Raw genomic sequence first — 15,268 nt, 5'->3', positions numbered from 1 at the left:
TATTTTAATCTGAGTTTCTCTGTTTTTTGTTTTCATAGCTAGTCTGGCTGCATGTGTGTGTTAGCATGTTTTTACTGTTTCACAGAACCAGTAGGTCAGTATTGTTTTGTTCCAAAACAACTAGTTAGCTTTGTAGCAGCAATTGTAGCGACAGTTCGCTAAACCACAACCCAGCTATCATTAGTTACATTGCTTGCTGTGTGTTGTTCGCTCTAATGTTATATCACAGTATTTGACTGTACAATGTTTGCGAAGGGTTATATGATCACATAGATCTAAAAAAAAAAAGGTTTGCCAGCCCAGTGTTGTTTGCCTTGGGAATGCACATCCCTGAATTTGGGGGGAGGAGTTTCTGAAGGAGCAGTGAAGGGAGGGCTGTATTTGTTTTGCTGTTGAGTTTAAATATCAACAATCATTCTCCAGAATCTTATACTGCGCCTTTAACTCAGCAAATGCTCTTTAATGAACAAGCAATTCAACTGCAAGTCTTTATAAAGACTAGAAATGCCCAGCCTGGCACTACCCCAACAAAAAACACAGGAAGGGGGTGAAGTGGGAAGACACATCATACAAGGAGGGTAGACACTTCTAACCACAAGTTCACTACAAAGCCCACCTTCCTCAGACACAATTACTCCAATAAATACAACTAGACCACACAAAACCGTCCATCTTCAACTGGGAGTGTGGCACCTCCCAGAAGTCACTTTGCATGGCTACACCCCCTAAGCTCTTCATGCAGTGCACCTATGGCAGAAACCACAATACAATATAAAATGTGCCAAAACATTTGCATAGACCATGTTTTATATTTCATGATTTTTTTTCCAATGTGTTAAATTCAGCAAATGAAGTAACTGTGTTTTAAAATGTGCAGAAGTGTGTCTCTGTAGAGGATTGTTAACATATTTTCACTTAAAAAATCAACAAAACATCATCTATACAAGGGTGCGCAAACTTTGGCACATGACTTATAGAATTCAAACCCTCTTCATCAAGAGGCCAGACATGTGTCCAGAGCAGATCTTTCCTTCAGACTGTAATAAAATAATTAAATTAGAAACAAACAGACATAACTGAACCATCCAGGCTCCGCCCACTACTGTGTTCTTTTGTAGCTACTGTTATTGAGCTGGACAAGCTTTACAGAACACTGGCAAAAATCTTATTCAACCTAATCAGAAGTTGTTGGGAACAACTCAGTTGTTAACAGTCTTCTGTCAAATATTAACAGTTCTATAAACTGTGTCCAATGTAGCAACAGTAGCTAGGAAAGAATGTAATTGTGGGCGGAGCCTGGATAGACTGATTTGGTGTGGAGAGGTACCTGTAACATTCAGAATGACTCCAGGTTTACCAAAGAATCCCCCTCCTGTCAGTGTTAGTAACAAATCTAAAGTGATATTCTCCAGAGTCGTTCTTTCTCACGTCTCTCATTCTCAGAGTGCAGTTTCCCTCTTTATCCCCGAGAAACTGAACTCGACCAGAAAATCGCTCGTCCAGACTCAAATCCTTCGGCTCCACTTTAGACTTGTAATACCAGAATGCTTCATTAACTGTGAGATGACTGGGATGTGAGTAAGTGCAGAGAAAGTCCACTGATGATCCCTCCACAGCACACAGTCTTCTGTCTGTGTAGCTCACATTCCAACAGTTCTCATCAAAAACACCTGTAAAAGTAAAACATTACTTTTTTATTTGAATCAGTTCATAAACATAAAGTTATAAACAGCTCTGATACTCACACACTGCACTGGAATAGGTTTCATGGCGTCCTGTGATAACAGAGCAGGAGTAACTGCCAGGATCGCTGGATGAAACCAAAGTGCTCTGGCTGTATTTCCTGTCGATTCTTCCTCCATTTTTAGACCAGTAAAAAGATGTAGAAGTCAAATTGCAGGACGTGATACAGGTCAGTTCTCTCTGATTTACAGGGACAGGACTCACCCTCACCTGCAGGTCTGAGCAGAAATAATGATATAGATAAAGAAATGTGTATATGTACGAGATGGTAACTTTATAGGAGAAGGAAAAAAGGTTCTCAACTTCAGTGTCTGTTAATGTAATGATATTTAATTTTAAGTAATTTTTCGATCATTTCTATTCACCCATTTGTCATGAAATTTCTACACAATGTAAAGAGCAGCTAAAGTCAAAACAGGGAGTTTCTTATAGCAGTGCTGATATACAGTTCTGTGCAAAAATCTTAGGCAGCCATAAAAGTCTAAAACTATTTATCTGGTGTATTTTTGCCAGTAAAAACACTACAAGACATTAAAATAAATACAAATAAATACAAGAAAATGTAAGAAGAATGTGTTGTTATGAATATATATCGCTGCTATCGGAAGAAAACCTTGTATCTCCTTTTTTGTTGTTTTTCAGTTTTTGACATATTTTTATGCCTGTTTCTCTTTACATTGTGTGTAAATTTCATGATGAATGAACGTCCGGTTCCACTGACTTACATTAAAAGTGAAGTAGATTTTTCCTTCTCCTGTAAAGTTACCATTTTGGAGATACAAGGTTTTCTTCAGACATCAGCAGCACCTGATTTAATTTACTGAAGGATTGAGTAGATAAACTAGGTGTTGGATGGTAACTGTATATACTGAACTTCCTCCAGGAGAGATCTGGAAATGATTAAGATAGCAAATTCATATAAAAAACAATCACTATGGATTGTTATTATTTTATTTGAATTAATTTCAATGTTTTTTTTTTTGTTTTGTTTTGCTCAAATAATTGTTTGAGGTAAACGGCTTTACATATTATTGTATCAAGACATTTGCACAGGACTGTATATCTTCGTATCAGTTGCAAAGTTTGAAAATCCCCAGTCAAATGAAGTTTTCTTGCATTTATAATGCATGAACAAAATATTTAATGAGCAGCAGATTATAGTGTTGTGTGTTATAGTTGAGCTGTATTACCTGAAACTGTTAGTCTGACTGCTGAGCTGAGAGATCTCTCTCCTCCTCCTGTGATGATCATGAGCTGATATTCTCCTGAGTCTCTCTCTCTCAGGTCCGTTATTGTGAGAGTAGAGCCGAACCCATAATCAGTGTATCTCACTCGTCCTGCGTAGTCTGAGTCTAAAGCTAAATCCTCTGGATCTTCCTCATTCCTCCATTTAGCCTTTAGTTTGGGGCTGAACCAGAAGCTTTGCTGAGGTTTGTTGGTGGTTGAGTAAGAGCAGATCAGGTTCACTGCTGATTCTCTCAGAGCGCAGACAGTCTGAGGACTGCAGTACACGGTCACTCTCTGACCCAGAGAACCTGAAACTGAAACAGTGCACAGATCTCACCAATCTGAACTCCTCACAGACTTACACTGTATAACTGACTCTAATTCTGCTTTTTTGGTTTTCTGATTTCCACTGTTGGCAGCACATTTTTGATCAGATACACACATATAGGTACTTTAGAAACAGAACCTGACAGCACTCAGTCATTTACAGTTAGCTCTGAGGATGCTGGTGTATAAAATAATAAATTTAATAATAAGAATAAAAACACAAAAGATGCTGTTGATCCAAAGACATTTGGGAGGTTGGAGGTAAATACTAAGGTAATTTAAATTCATGTTAATGTGAGAGCTGTATGCTTATTCTAAGTTTGATGCCTGCAATATGTTCCAGAAAAGTCCGGACAGGAGCAACACCTTTTCCTTTAACACTCAGTAATCGTTTGGGAAGTGCTTGATATTTCATTTTAGCTGTTAAAAATTCCGGAGTCTCTGTTGTCATATATTGGGCTCATAATGTGTCACACATTTTGAATGGGAGAGAGGTCTGGACTGCAGGTAGGTCAGTCGAGCACCTGCACTCTCTTACTACAAAGCAACATGTTTCAACTTTGCGTCAGTCCATCTTGATGAGCTTTAGCCCAGAGAAGTCAGTGGCGTTTCTGGACATTGTTTATATATGGTGCATTGCGTAGTATAGTCTTAATTTGCATTTACAGAGACAGCAACATGTTGGTATGTGAAAAAAAACAGCGTTTGGTCTTTGCAATCGCTGCTGTCTGTTTGTGGTGAAAGTGCCACTGCCACTCCTCGGGAACTGAGATACAGAATCCAAAAAGGAGCATACCATTTCACAGTGGCAGGAGATAAAGCACGTACCACCCTGCTCAGTTCTAATTGGTACTAGCCACATCGCTCTTAATTTGCATAAAGTTGAACTTTGCTTTGCTGCATCACCGACGCTCTTCACTTCTCGATACCAGTGTTGATGCTGCATCCTGTCACTGGAAATCACAGCTCTCATTGAAAATGAATGACCTCCGGCCTATTTGTAGAGTCGCGTCACTGCCAGTGTGAACGTGCGGTAACACGGTGGTGTGTGTGGTGCTGGTACAAGTGTCAGTCACTGTATCTCATTTGTGGGGCTGCAACCTTCTAAGGTCCCATTTTTGGTGCATATGTCATACGCACCATGCCATTTCAAAAGAAAACACAGGATCCTTAAAATGCGGCCTTCTTTCGGCCAAATTCTGAGGATGCTCCGGTGTATGTTTCCCAGCCCTGAATTCCCATAACCTCTGCATCGCAAGCTACTACCATGAAGGAGCAGGGCCAGTTTAGAAAAAAAAAATTAAATGTATGTTGCCCCCATTTGTACATGAAATTAAGCACCAGTTTATCACATAAATAGCTGAAAAGGATGTAAGTGTCCTGTGTTTATATGGATGAACAGCTATATTTTAGCATTGATGAGTAAAGTTGTCAGCATCTCAGTTCCACTCACATTAATTTAAGTACATAAAGTACAGGGTTAATATTCCTAAGCCAACAAACAGTGAGGGAGGCAAAGTGATAGCTGAAACCAGAACGGAGCTCTTAATTAAAATAAAGCAGGTGAAAGCAGGCTAACGTCACTAGTCAAAACTAAATCTGAACTAGATCCAAGGCCAGAAACACACTCAATGCAAGTATGTGAATGCAAATTACAGCGGTCGGCCATTACATTGCAAACACTCAGTCATTCTGTACAAACTCACCGTGCGTTCTTATGTTCCTGTGGCGGTTAAAACACTCAGTACTGAGGGGGGCGGTAGAGGACAAATCAGAGAGGGATTTACTGTTATTCCAACAGCCTCAACAGCTAAACGTGGACAAATAGAGGCGAGTAACCTGCTTAAGAATGGAGAGGAGATAATGTGTCATATTTTTAATGTTTCTGTAAGCCATCTTTCAGTGAGACTATGTAAGTGTAATGCTCAGAATGCAACTTATGCTTACGTTGTGTTATGAAATGCATAGTGACACATTTTTTAATGCAACCATGCAGGAAACCCTGCCTGCGTAGCTTGAAACGTCTGCGTTCGGGCCCTTGCGATGAAGAATGTTTCGGGACATAGCTGACTGTGGAGCGACGGCAGACAGGAAAGTCTCTAATGTTAACTAATCTGTGCAGTGATGGTTCAACTGTGGTTTTGTAGTTAGAAGCAGAGAAAACAGAGAAAATTTGAAAAGCTTAGTCCTCAATCTGTTCACAGGTGTGAAATTACTGCAAGCTATGGATAGGGATGTCTCGTTTCATTCGTTTAATTTCAGCTTGTGTACTTTTTTAAAAAATCCCCTCCTCTTTATTGACTTCGATAACTGCCCTTCTGAACTCTCGTTCATTGTTCAAACACCTCAAACTCAGCTTCACAGCTGATCGGGGTCAGGAGTTATGTAGAGTCATGAATCCTTGGTAGGCAGTATCACATGTTTGCCGCTATAAAAGCAGAGGAGGCTCCTCCGCAGAATGCAGCTGCTAAGGACACTCTACCTAGCAATGGCCTTTAAATGAGACACACTGAGTGTCACTGCTTGAGTTGAGTGTGAACCACCACCTAAAAATATCCAGAAAAGTGCAGCTATCTGGTCAGAATCTACCCTTCCCCAAGTTACCCTACACTATACACACTAGACGTGACTGATGCGGCCGGCGCACTGTACAGTGGTGTTAAACTGTATCCACTTATACTGTTTTGTGTCTGTGCCATTATCCAGTGTCGACCAGAGGAGGATGGGTTCCCCTATTTGAGTCTGGTTCCTCTCAAGGTTTCTTCCTCCTGTTGAGGGGGTTTTTCCTTGCCACTGTCTCCAAGTCTTGCTCACTGGGGGCGCGGACCCGGATTCTCTGTAAAGCTGCTTTGTGACAACATCTGTTGTAAAAGGCGCTATATAAATAAATTTGACTTGACTTGACTTGACTAGACGACACACAGCAGTTCAGTAAAGGCAGAATAATCCTACCTGGAATAAACAGCAGAATGATCAGTGACAGGACTCCACATCTGGAGCACATGGTTCCTTCTGACCTGATCAATGTAGAAAACAGAACATATATTTTCACCAACTCATTTGAAATTAGCCTTTTTTACTATTTTTCTGCATAATGAATGCTACAGTATTACAACATACGCTACCATTCAAAAGTTTGGAATCAATGTTTTAAATAATATAAAACTAATTTGGTTGCAGAGTAACATTAGTCTAATATGTTTGTTCTGTACAACGCACAGGTTTCAGAAAATTAGGAGGACTCTTATATGATGAACAGAGCTGTAGAAGATTCTAAAATGACCAATGGAGCTATAGAACATTAAGAATTAAGCTGCAATAAAAATGAAGCTACACTTTTGAGGATTTTTGAGGACCTCTCTGGTAGAAATGTGTAATTGCATGCTACATTTAAAAGAACATTAAGTAGCGTAGGTTGTGCTGCAGAGCCCTTCCCCGAGCGGATGAATCTGATAATTGAAAGAAAATTTAAAGAGAACTCTGGATGTGATTGATTTATCTACCGCTGTCATCATATATTCATCAGTATAATGCTGATTATGATCATTTGAGGCCTAAACATTGAGCCGCACCTTCTTTTTGAGCCTCTGTGTGTGATGTTAATACGTAAAGACGTACAGCGTGGTGTGACAAACTCCCGACCCGACGCCTCTGATTTTTAAATGATTACTTCAGGTTTTACAGGGTGACTCGCTGCAGTGCACGCCCACCATATTTCAGCCTGTTTTTATTCTCCTCACTCAGTAATGACAGTTCTTTCAGTTATATGCAGGTTTAATATATATATAATTTATATTTTAAAAGAACAAAATGTAAATGAATAAATAGAGAATATTATTTATCATTTAATAAATTATTGTAATTCTTAAAATATTGACCACAACATCTAAAAATACTTTTTGGTGAACAGTTCATAATATTTAACTCCATATGGTATAAGTGAGCATTATATATAAAATAACAAAAATTGTTAATATATTACAAGTGATTCCAAACTGTTAGTGAACACAGAACAAAGGTAAATGCAGATGTTTAGGCACTTATTTTTCATGATTCGCTGTTCATTTATGTTAACGTTTTTAATAATGGCTTGAATTTTTTTTTTACCTAAAAGTCTTTCAGGTGAATACCATCTGATCCAAATACAAATATAATCCTTTGTGGCTATTCTGCTAGGTTGGACAAGCTGTACAAACTGCTGCTGGCAAGAATCCCACTGAATGAGAAACTGTAGAACAGACTCAGTTTATATCACAATACCTACATTTAGAGCCGGTTATTCATTCAGCCTAATGAGAAACTGTAGAACAGACTCAGTTTATATCACAATACCTACATTTAGAGTCGGTTATTCATTCAGCCTAATGAGAAACTGTAGAACAGACTCAGTTTATATCACAATACCTACATTTAGAGCCGGTTATTCATTCAACCTAATGAGAAACTGTAGAACAGACTCAGTTTATATCACAATACCTACATTTAGAGTCCGTTATTCATTCAGCCTAATGAGAAACTGTAGAACAGACTCAGTTTATATCACAATACCTACATTTAGATTTGGTTATTCATTCAACCTAATGAGAAACTGTAGAACAGACTCGGTTTATATCACAATACCTACATTTAGAGTCGGTTATTCATTCAGCCTAATGAGAAACTGTAGAACAGACTCAGTTTATACCACAATACCTACATTTAGAGTCGGTTATTCATTCAGCCTAATGAGAAACTGTAGAACAGACTTTATACCAGAATATCTAGATTTAGAGACAAACATTTGACAACATTGCTGTTTATTCAGTTTCCGGTAGGAAACGAATCCATTCACATGAAAAGTAATCGAATGTGTAGCTGTCTGCAGTCAGACTTTCCATGTTTCTTCTACTTTCTTGAGTCTTTCTGAGTCTTAATGTTAAAGTCCGAGTCACTGGTGCTCAAGTCAAAGTTGAGTCACAAGTCCTCCTTGATTTTCTCAAGTTGAGTCTCAAGTCATCAAATTTGCTTTGTGAGATTTTCTGTTTTCCATACAGCTGTGTGAGATCAGAGCAGCCCACCCAGTGAAGTTACAGACTAACACAGAGAGAAAGATGAACAGTTCTGTGTTAAAATCCTCATCAAAGTGTTTTCCCTTCAGACAACTTGCAGTTTTGACACTGGTGGTAGAAACTAAATAAGCTGGGCCTGATTTGTCCCTTCAGACAAGTTTTCAGTCAGAAGTGATTGACAGTGCAGATGGTGTGAGAACAAAAACGAGTCTTTAGTCTTCTGATCGAGCTCTGGAGCGACTGGAGACCTTCTGAGATTTTCAAAAACACGATTCAAAACATTCAGTCCTGAAGGGTGAGATGGTAATTAAATGAGCGATTCAGGCCACAGCCACTGAGAGAGCTGGGAAGGATAAAAAGGAGAAGTGTATGAACGTTGTGTGGTTAGCAGACCACCAAGATAGAGGAACTGCTTGGTCAACACAGGCTTTAAAAGCCTTTACAGTGTTTGTAACGTTTATAATATATGGACCCAGCGTCAAGACGTCAGGCAGATTTTCTTCTTGTATTAAGTGGCCTATTTGACTGGAAATTAAATAAATAAACTGTGGTCCATTTTTTTGCACAGTACTGTAAGTAAGCAGATATTTACACTGACCAGAATCCCCAAAGCTTTTGTATTCAACTGTATTCAGATTATTACATTCCTCACATTTTTAAATGACAGATAATATCAGGTTTCACACAGAACAGTTATGGCAAAGAAAACCGTACCTACATTCTGTTGCGAGGACTTCTCACATGCACGTGTAAGAAATGTGAAGGGTGAGTGCGTTTTCTCTGTCTATAGTGAATAATTATTTCTCAACACCCAGCTCTAACTTCCTTCCCTTTTTAAGTACTAAAAAAGGAACAGTGTTTTAACCATTCTCATTTTACTCTCTTATTTTCAAACAAAATCTCACAACCTTGATGCAGGGGTTGAATTTGAGAATAACTGTTTAATTTTCATCTTACAATTGAATTCCACTGGTTTTTCAAAGTTTCTGCTGAATTTAGTGGTTAAGATGTAAACGGAGTGATTCAGAGTGGTTTGGTGTGAAATGGGTAAGATTTCTTTACAGTGGTGGTGATGGGAACCAGTGGTAACCATGACTACAACACAAATATAGACATTTTATTTACTATCCAAAACCACCAGTGAACCTACAGTTGTGGCCAAAAGTTTTGAGACTGAGACAAAGTTTTCAAAACGTTTGCTGCTTCGGTTTTTATGGTGGCAGTTTGCATTAACTCTAGATTGTTATGAAGAGGGATCAGATGAATTGCAATTAACTGCAAAGTCATTCCTTGTCATGAAAATCAACTTAGTCACAAAAAAACCCATTTACACTGCATTTCAGCCCTGCCACAAATTAGCCTGCTAACATCATTTCAGTGATCTTCTTGTTAGCTCAGGAGAAAGTCTTAACAAGGACAAGGCAACTGATATCACACTGGCATGCAGATTGAATTAGACGAGCAGACTGGCTGCTTTAAAAGGGGGGTGGTGCTTGAAATCATCGTCTTCTTCTGTTAACCATGGTTACCTCCAAGGAAACACGTGCAGACATCATTGCTTTGCATCAAAAGTACTTCACAGGCTGCTGATTGTAAAATTGCACCAAAATCAATCAACTATCGGATCAGCAAGAATTTTAAGGAGAGAGGTTCAATTGCTGTGGAGAAGGCTTCAGGGTGACCAAGAAAGTCCAGCAAATGCCAGAACTGTCTCCTAAAGTGGATTCAGCTATGAGATCGGGTCACCACCAGGGCAGAGCTTGCACAGGAATGGCAGCAGGCAGGTATGAGTGCACAGTGAGGCGAAGGCTTTTGGAAGATGGCCTGGTGTCAAGAAGGGGCAGCAAAGAAGCCACTTCTCTCCAAGAAAAACATCAAGGACAGACTGACATTCTGAAGTACAGGGATTGGACTGCAGAGGACTGGGGTAAACTTATTTTCTCTGATGAAGCCCCCTTCAGGCTGTTTGGGACATCAGGAAAATTGATTGTCCGGAGAAGAAAAGGTGAGCACTACCATGAGTCCTGTGTCATGACAACAGTGAAGCATCCTGAGACCATTCATGTGTGGGGTTGCTTCTCATCCAAGTGAGTGGACTCACTCACAAGTTTGCCTAAGAACACTGCCATGAATAAAGAATGGTATCAAAACATCCTCCAAGAGCAACTTCCCCCAACAATCCAGGAGCAATCTGGTGATGAACGATGCTTTTTCCAGCAGGATGGAGGCAAAATGATAGCTAAGTGGCTCAGTGAACAAAACATTGAAATTCGTGGTCCATGACCAGAAAACTCCCCAGATCTCAATCCCATTGAGAACTTGTGGTCAGTCCTCAAAAAGCGGGTGGACAAACAAAAACAGAAATTGTGATAAACTCCAAGCACTGATTAGGCAAGAATGGGTTGCCGTCAGTCAGGATTTAGCCCAGAAGCCAATATCCAGCATGCCAGGGCGAATTGCAGAAGTCTTGAAAAAGAAGGGTCAACACTGTAAATGTTGAGTCTTTGCATAAACTTGATGTATTTGTCAATAAATGTTAAAAAAAAACCTTATGAAATGCTTATGATTGTACTTCAGTATACCACAGAAACATCTGACAAAAAGATATAAAAACACTGCAGCAGCAAACTTTGTGAAAACCAAAATTTGTGCCAGTCTCAAAACTTTTGGCCACGACTGTACACGTGTCTTCTTTTCACGTGTCTCTGAGCTTTTATATTGATTGTTGATGGTGTAAAATAGAGGAAAATCTGAGAAAATAAGTTTTTGGGGGGACTACTTTGCCTTATATCTAAATGTTAATGTTAGAACATTTTAAATGTAGTGGATCTGTGTTGTTCTAGATTTTGTCTTATGAGTCAGGTTTTTAGGCATCATAAGACTGATGAAATGCTATTTTGCAAGGAAAACATAACTTCCTTGTATGAATCCTTTTAGAGTCTTTTAATAGAGTATTACTGCCTAACTGTGCATATTATCGTACATTATGGTTTTATATTTTTATACTGCTACTTGTTTATATTTATAAAGTTAACTGTTTAGACCTTTATTGTTTATAACTCTGCTGTTATAGCTGACTGAGGCTACGTTCACATTACCAGGTTGAAGTGGCACAAATCCGATCTTTTGCCCTAATGCGACTCAGATCTGATGTTTTCAGAGCTGTGTGGACACAAATCTGATCTTTTCAAATCCGACCTGAGCTACTTTCATAGGTGGTCCTAGATCGGATACATATCCGATTCGTGGCCATGTGACCTTAATGTGACGCTCGGATCAGAATTCATGTGCTTTTTTCCACTGCGCGTGACCATCATTCAGCGTTACCATGGCAGCAGCGCCGATCAGAAGTTAAAGCCTGTAAACGGTGGAAAATCAGCTCATCTCACCTTTTTCTCCTTCGTCTCGCTCTAATAATGGCGCTGAGAGCTGATCAGAGTTAATGATCTTCTCAGCGAAGCTCGTTCTCCTCGTTAGTTTGTGCTGATGATGAACGTGATTCATTCACGTGACGTTACTGAGTAGGATGAGCTCATGAGGGTCATTTCAGGACGCCGGTGCATCACATTAATGACAGATTTGAATCTCTTACCTAAATGAGTGTGAAACATCGTGTCAGAGAGATCAGATTTGACCAAAAAATCGGATTTGAGAAATGAGGCTTGTAATGTGAACGTAGCTTAACTTCTCTTAACTAGGTGTGCACACTGTAAAGAAGAGTCAGTGACTAGCTTTACTGTTCAGAGTCTATTTAGTACTTTAAAACACCGACTTTATACGGTGAAACTTTCATTCAACTTTCGCTGCTTCCTTCTAGCATCCATGACTGCAGTGATCCATAGATTTTTTTTCTGACCAAATACAAAATGTGTTTTTAAGTACTTGCTGATACTGACTGTGAAACCAAACTGTACAACCTATAGTAGTTGCTTTTGTAAATAAGTGCAATGTACCTTAACCGTTAGATAATTAAAATCTAGCTGATTTTAAATGATGTGCATTAGCTAGTTATGCTAAATTATCTACTTTGCATCAAGTAGAGCTGCAGTGAGGAAGAGCTGGTTTTGTTCCATGTCAGACAATTGCTTCTGTACAGCTGTAAGTAAAGTACCTTTCATAGTTTGATCCTTATCTGTCTCTTTCAACAACAGCATCCGTAGCTCAGCGACAGCAGGAATAACATCTGACGCATCCGAGGAGCTCATTTGTCAAGTTTTTATTTTGTTGGAGTCTTTTGTTTGGCTGGTTGAGCTGTAGTTGAATGTCTTCTAAAGCCAGACACATAACACCTCATGTGCTAGCTAGAAACACTGATTGTGTGATTTTCCTAAGGTTTTTCTTAAATGTGTTCTTGAGAAAGGTCCCAAGAAAAAGTCTACATCAGATTCATGACGTGTTCTTAAAGTGCAGAACTGTTCTCACCTTTGTGCTCTTGAGTGTGTGAAGATTCTGTTCTTACCTAAGTACAAATCCCAAATATGGAAACACTGGCGAATGTGTTTCCGGTGCTTTGGGACGGCCTCTCTGGATCATGACCTTCAGCAACATTCGAAATGCTTCTGAGAGGTCAACCTGTGAATGAGAGAAGTTCAGCAAGCATATACAGCTGTATGCAAAAGTTTTTGTGCCCCTTGTCAAATGACATGCAACTGTTTATTTTCCAAGTGCAAATAAGTTAACACACCCTCTACAGAGAACACACTTTTTCACATTTTAATAGACAATCAAGGAGACTCTGGACGGCTGAAATACTTTTTGCATTTCTCTCAGTTAAGCAGAGACTATTTGGACTAGACAAAAGTGATTTTTATACAACCCCATTTCTAAAAAAATTGGGACGCTGTGCAAAATGTAAATAAAACAAAATGCAATGATGTGCAAATAATTTAAACCCATTTTTTGCCCATTTTGTATTTTATGCCGACAACACACTCCAACAAAGTTGGGACGGGGCAACAAAACACTGGTAAAGTTGTGTAATGCTAAAAGAAACATCTGGTGGTTGATTGGCAACAGGTCAGTAACATGATTGATTGGGTATAAAAAGATCATCCCAGAGAAGCTGAGTTTTTCAGAAGTAAAGATGAGGAGGGGTTCGCCACTCTGTGAAAGAGTGCACGATCAAATAATGCAACAATTCAAGAATAACATTTCTCAACGTAAAATAGCAAAGAACTTTTGCTTTTCATCGTCTATGGTACATAATAACATTAAAAGATTCAGAGAATCTGGAGAAATCTCTGTATGCAAGGGACAAGGCCAAAAAACAATATTTGCTGGCCGTGATCTTTGGACCCTCAGGCAGCACTGCATTAAAAACACATGATGTTGTAGTGGAAATCACTGCATGAGCTCAGGAACACTTCTAAAAACCACTGTCGCTGCATCCACAAATGCAAGTTAAAGGTCTAAAACGCAAAGAAATAACCATATATAAACAGGATCCAGAAATGCTGCCACCTTCTCTGGGCCCGAGCTCATTTAAAATGGACTGAGGGGAAGTGGAAAAGTGTTCCGTGGTCTGACAAATCAACATTTGAAATTCTTTTGGAAATCATGGACACTGTGTCCTCCGCGCTAAAGACCACTCAGCTTGTTATCAGTGCACAGTTCAAAAGCCAGTATTCATTACTGTATAGGGGAGCATTAGAGCACATGGCATGGGTGACATGCACATCTGTTACGGCATCATTAATGCTAAACGTTATATACATGTTTTGGCAACATATGCTGCCATCCAGACAACGTCTTTTTCAGGGAAGGCCTTATTTATTTCAGCAAGACAATGTCAAACCACATTCTGCATGTATTACAACAGCATTGCTCCATATTAAATGGTCCAGGTGCTGAACTGGCCTGCCTGCAGTCCAGACCTGTCATCCACTGAAAATATATGTAGGGTTATGAAATGAAAAATACAACAAATAAGCCCCCGAAGCAGCTGAAATCCTATATCAAACAAGTACGGGAAAACATCAAAACTACAGCAGTGTCTCCTCAGTTCCCATACGCGCACAGAGTGTTGTTAAAGAAGAGCTGATGAAACACAGTGGTAAACAGGCCCCCGTCCCAACTTTTTTTGAACGTGTTGTTGGCATCAATTTCACAATGGGCATATATTTTTCAAAAAACAAAAAATTCTCAGCTTCAACATTTGATATGTTGTCTTTGTAGTATTGTACTTTAAAAAATATGGTTAACATAATTTGCATATCATTGCATTCTATTTTTATTTACATTCAAGTTTTTTGGAAATGGGGTTATATATTAAACTTGCATCTGTCTTCTAATTAGGTATATCATTTAAAAATGATTACATATGACACATCACAATATTTATTTGAATAGAAGAAGTCAGATGTTGCAACTGACCCCAACCCTGGGAACAGCTGCAACATGGACCATGGACGGTTGCAACATGTTGAAAATACATTCACAAATTTCACAAATTAACTTCTGCTTTTTGTCTCAATAAGCGTAGTATTCTGAAAATATGCATAATTTAACAATATCGTAGTATCATTTATTTGCACAATAGTATTATTGTATTATTTATTTATTTATTTATTTAGTAATATTTACCACTGCCCTGACTCTCCTGCCCTCATCCCTGATTATTTTTGAGGCTCGTTCCAAAATACTGAGGGGAACCCCTCTCTTAGTAACTTTCTCCTCACTCTTGGCACAGCCTACTGAAAACAAACAGAATACAGTTTCTGCTTTTAGATTATTTATTCACTGTAGGACACACCCCCTGCCCCTCCCCCGTCCCCTTTCCAAATATTCCAAACAAATATGCACACACCTGTAAGTAAACAAGTTATTTTGGGAATTATTTTATCATTAGCGTCTCATGGTCTTATAATTCATTTGCCTGTTCTGCTCATTATAAGCAATGAAAAAGATAAATTGTGCCTATGATG

The 15,268-nt window shown here is 39.0% G+C and overlaps 1 protein-coding gene across 1 annotated transcript; it reads right to left on the bottom strand.

Annotated features, from left to right (window-relative positions):
* Nucleotides 1-380: 380 nt before the first annotated feature.
* Nucleotides 381-6,308, bottom strand: LOC118797077. Its single transcript, XM_036556300.1, has 4 exons — nt 6,250-6,308; nt 2,934-3,284; nt 1,746-1,961; nt 381-1,670 (listed from the first exon to the last, which is right to left on the bottom strand). Exons 1-4 carry the CDS (start codon nt 6,299-6,301, stop codon nt 1,354-1,356), a joined length of 936 nt encoding a protein of 311 aa, XP_036412193.1. The 5' UTR covers nt 6,302-6,308; the 3' UTR covers nt 381-1,353.
* Between the last annotated feature and the right edge of the window lie 8,960 nt (nt 6,309-15,268).

The sequence above is a fragment of the Colossoma macropomum genome, unplaced genomic scaffold, assembly GCF_904425465.1.
Source record: "Colossoma macropomum unplaced genomic scaffold, Colossoma_macropomum, whole genome shotgun sequence".
Taxonomy (NCBI): domain Eukaryota; kingdom Metazoa; phylum Chordata; class Actinopteri; order Characiformes; family Serrasalmidae; genus Colossoma; species Colossoma macropomum.
This window is presented reverse-complemented; position numbering and strand designations above follow the sequence as displayed.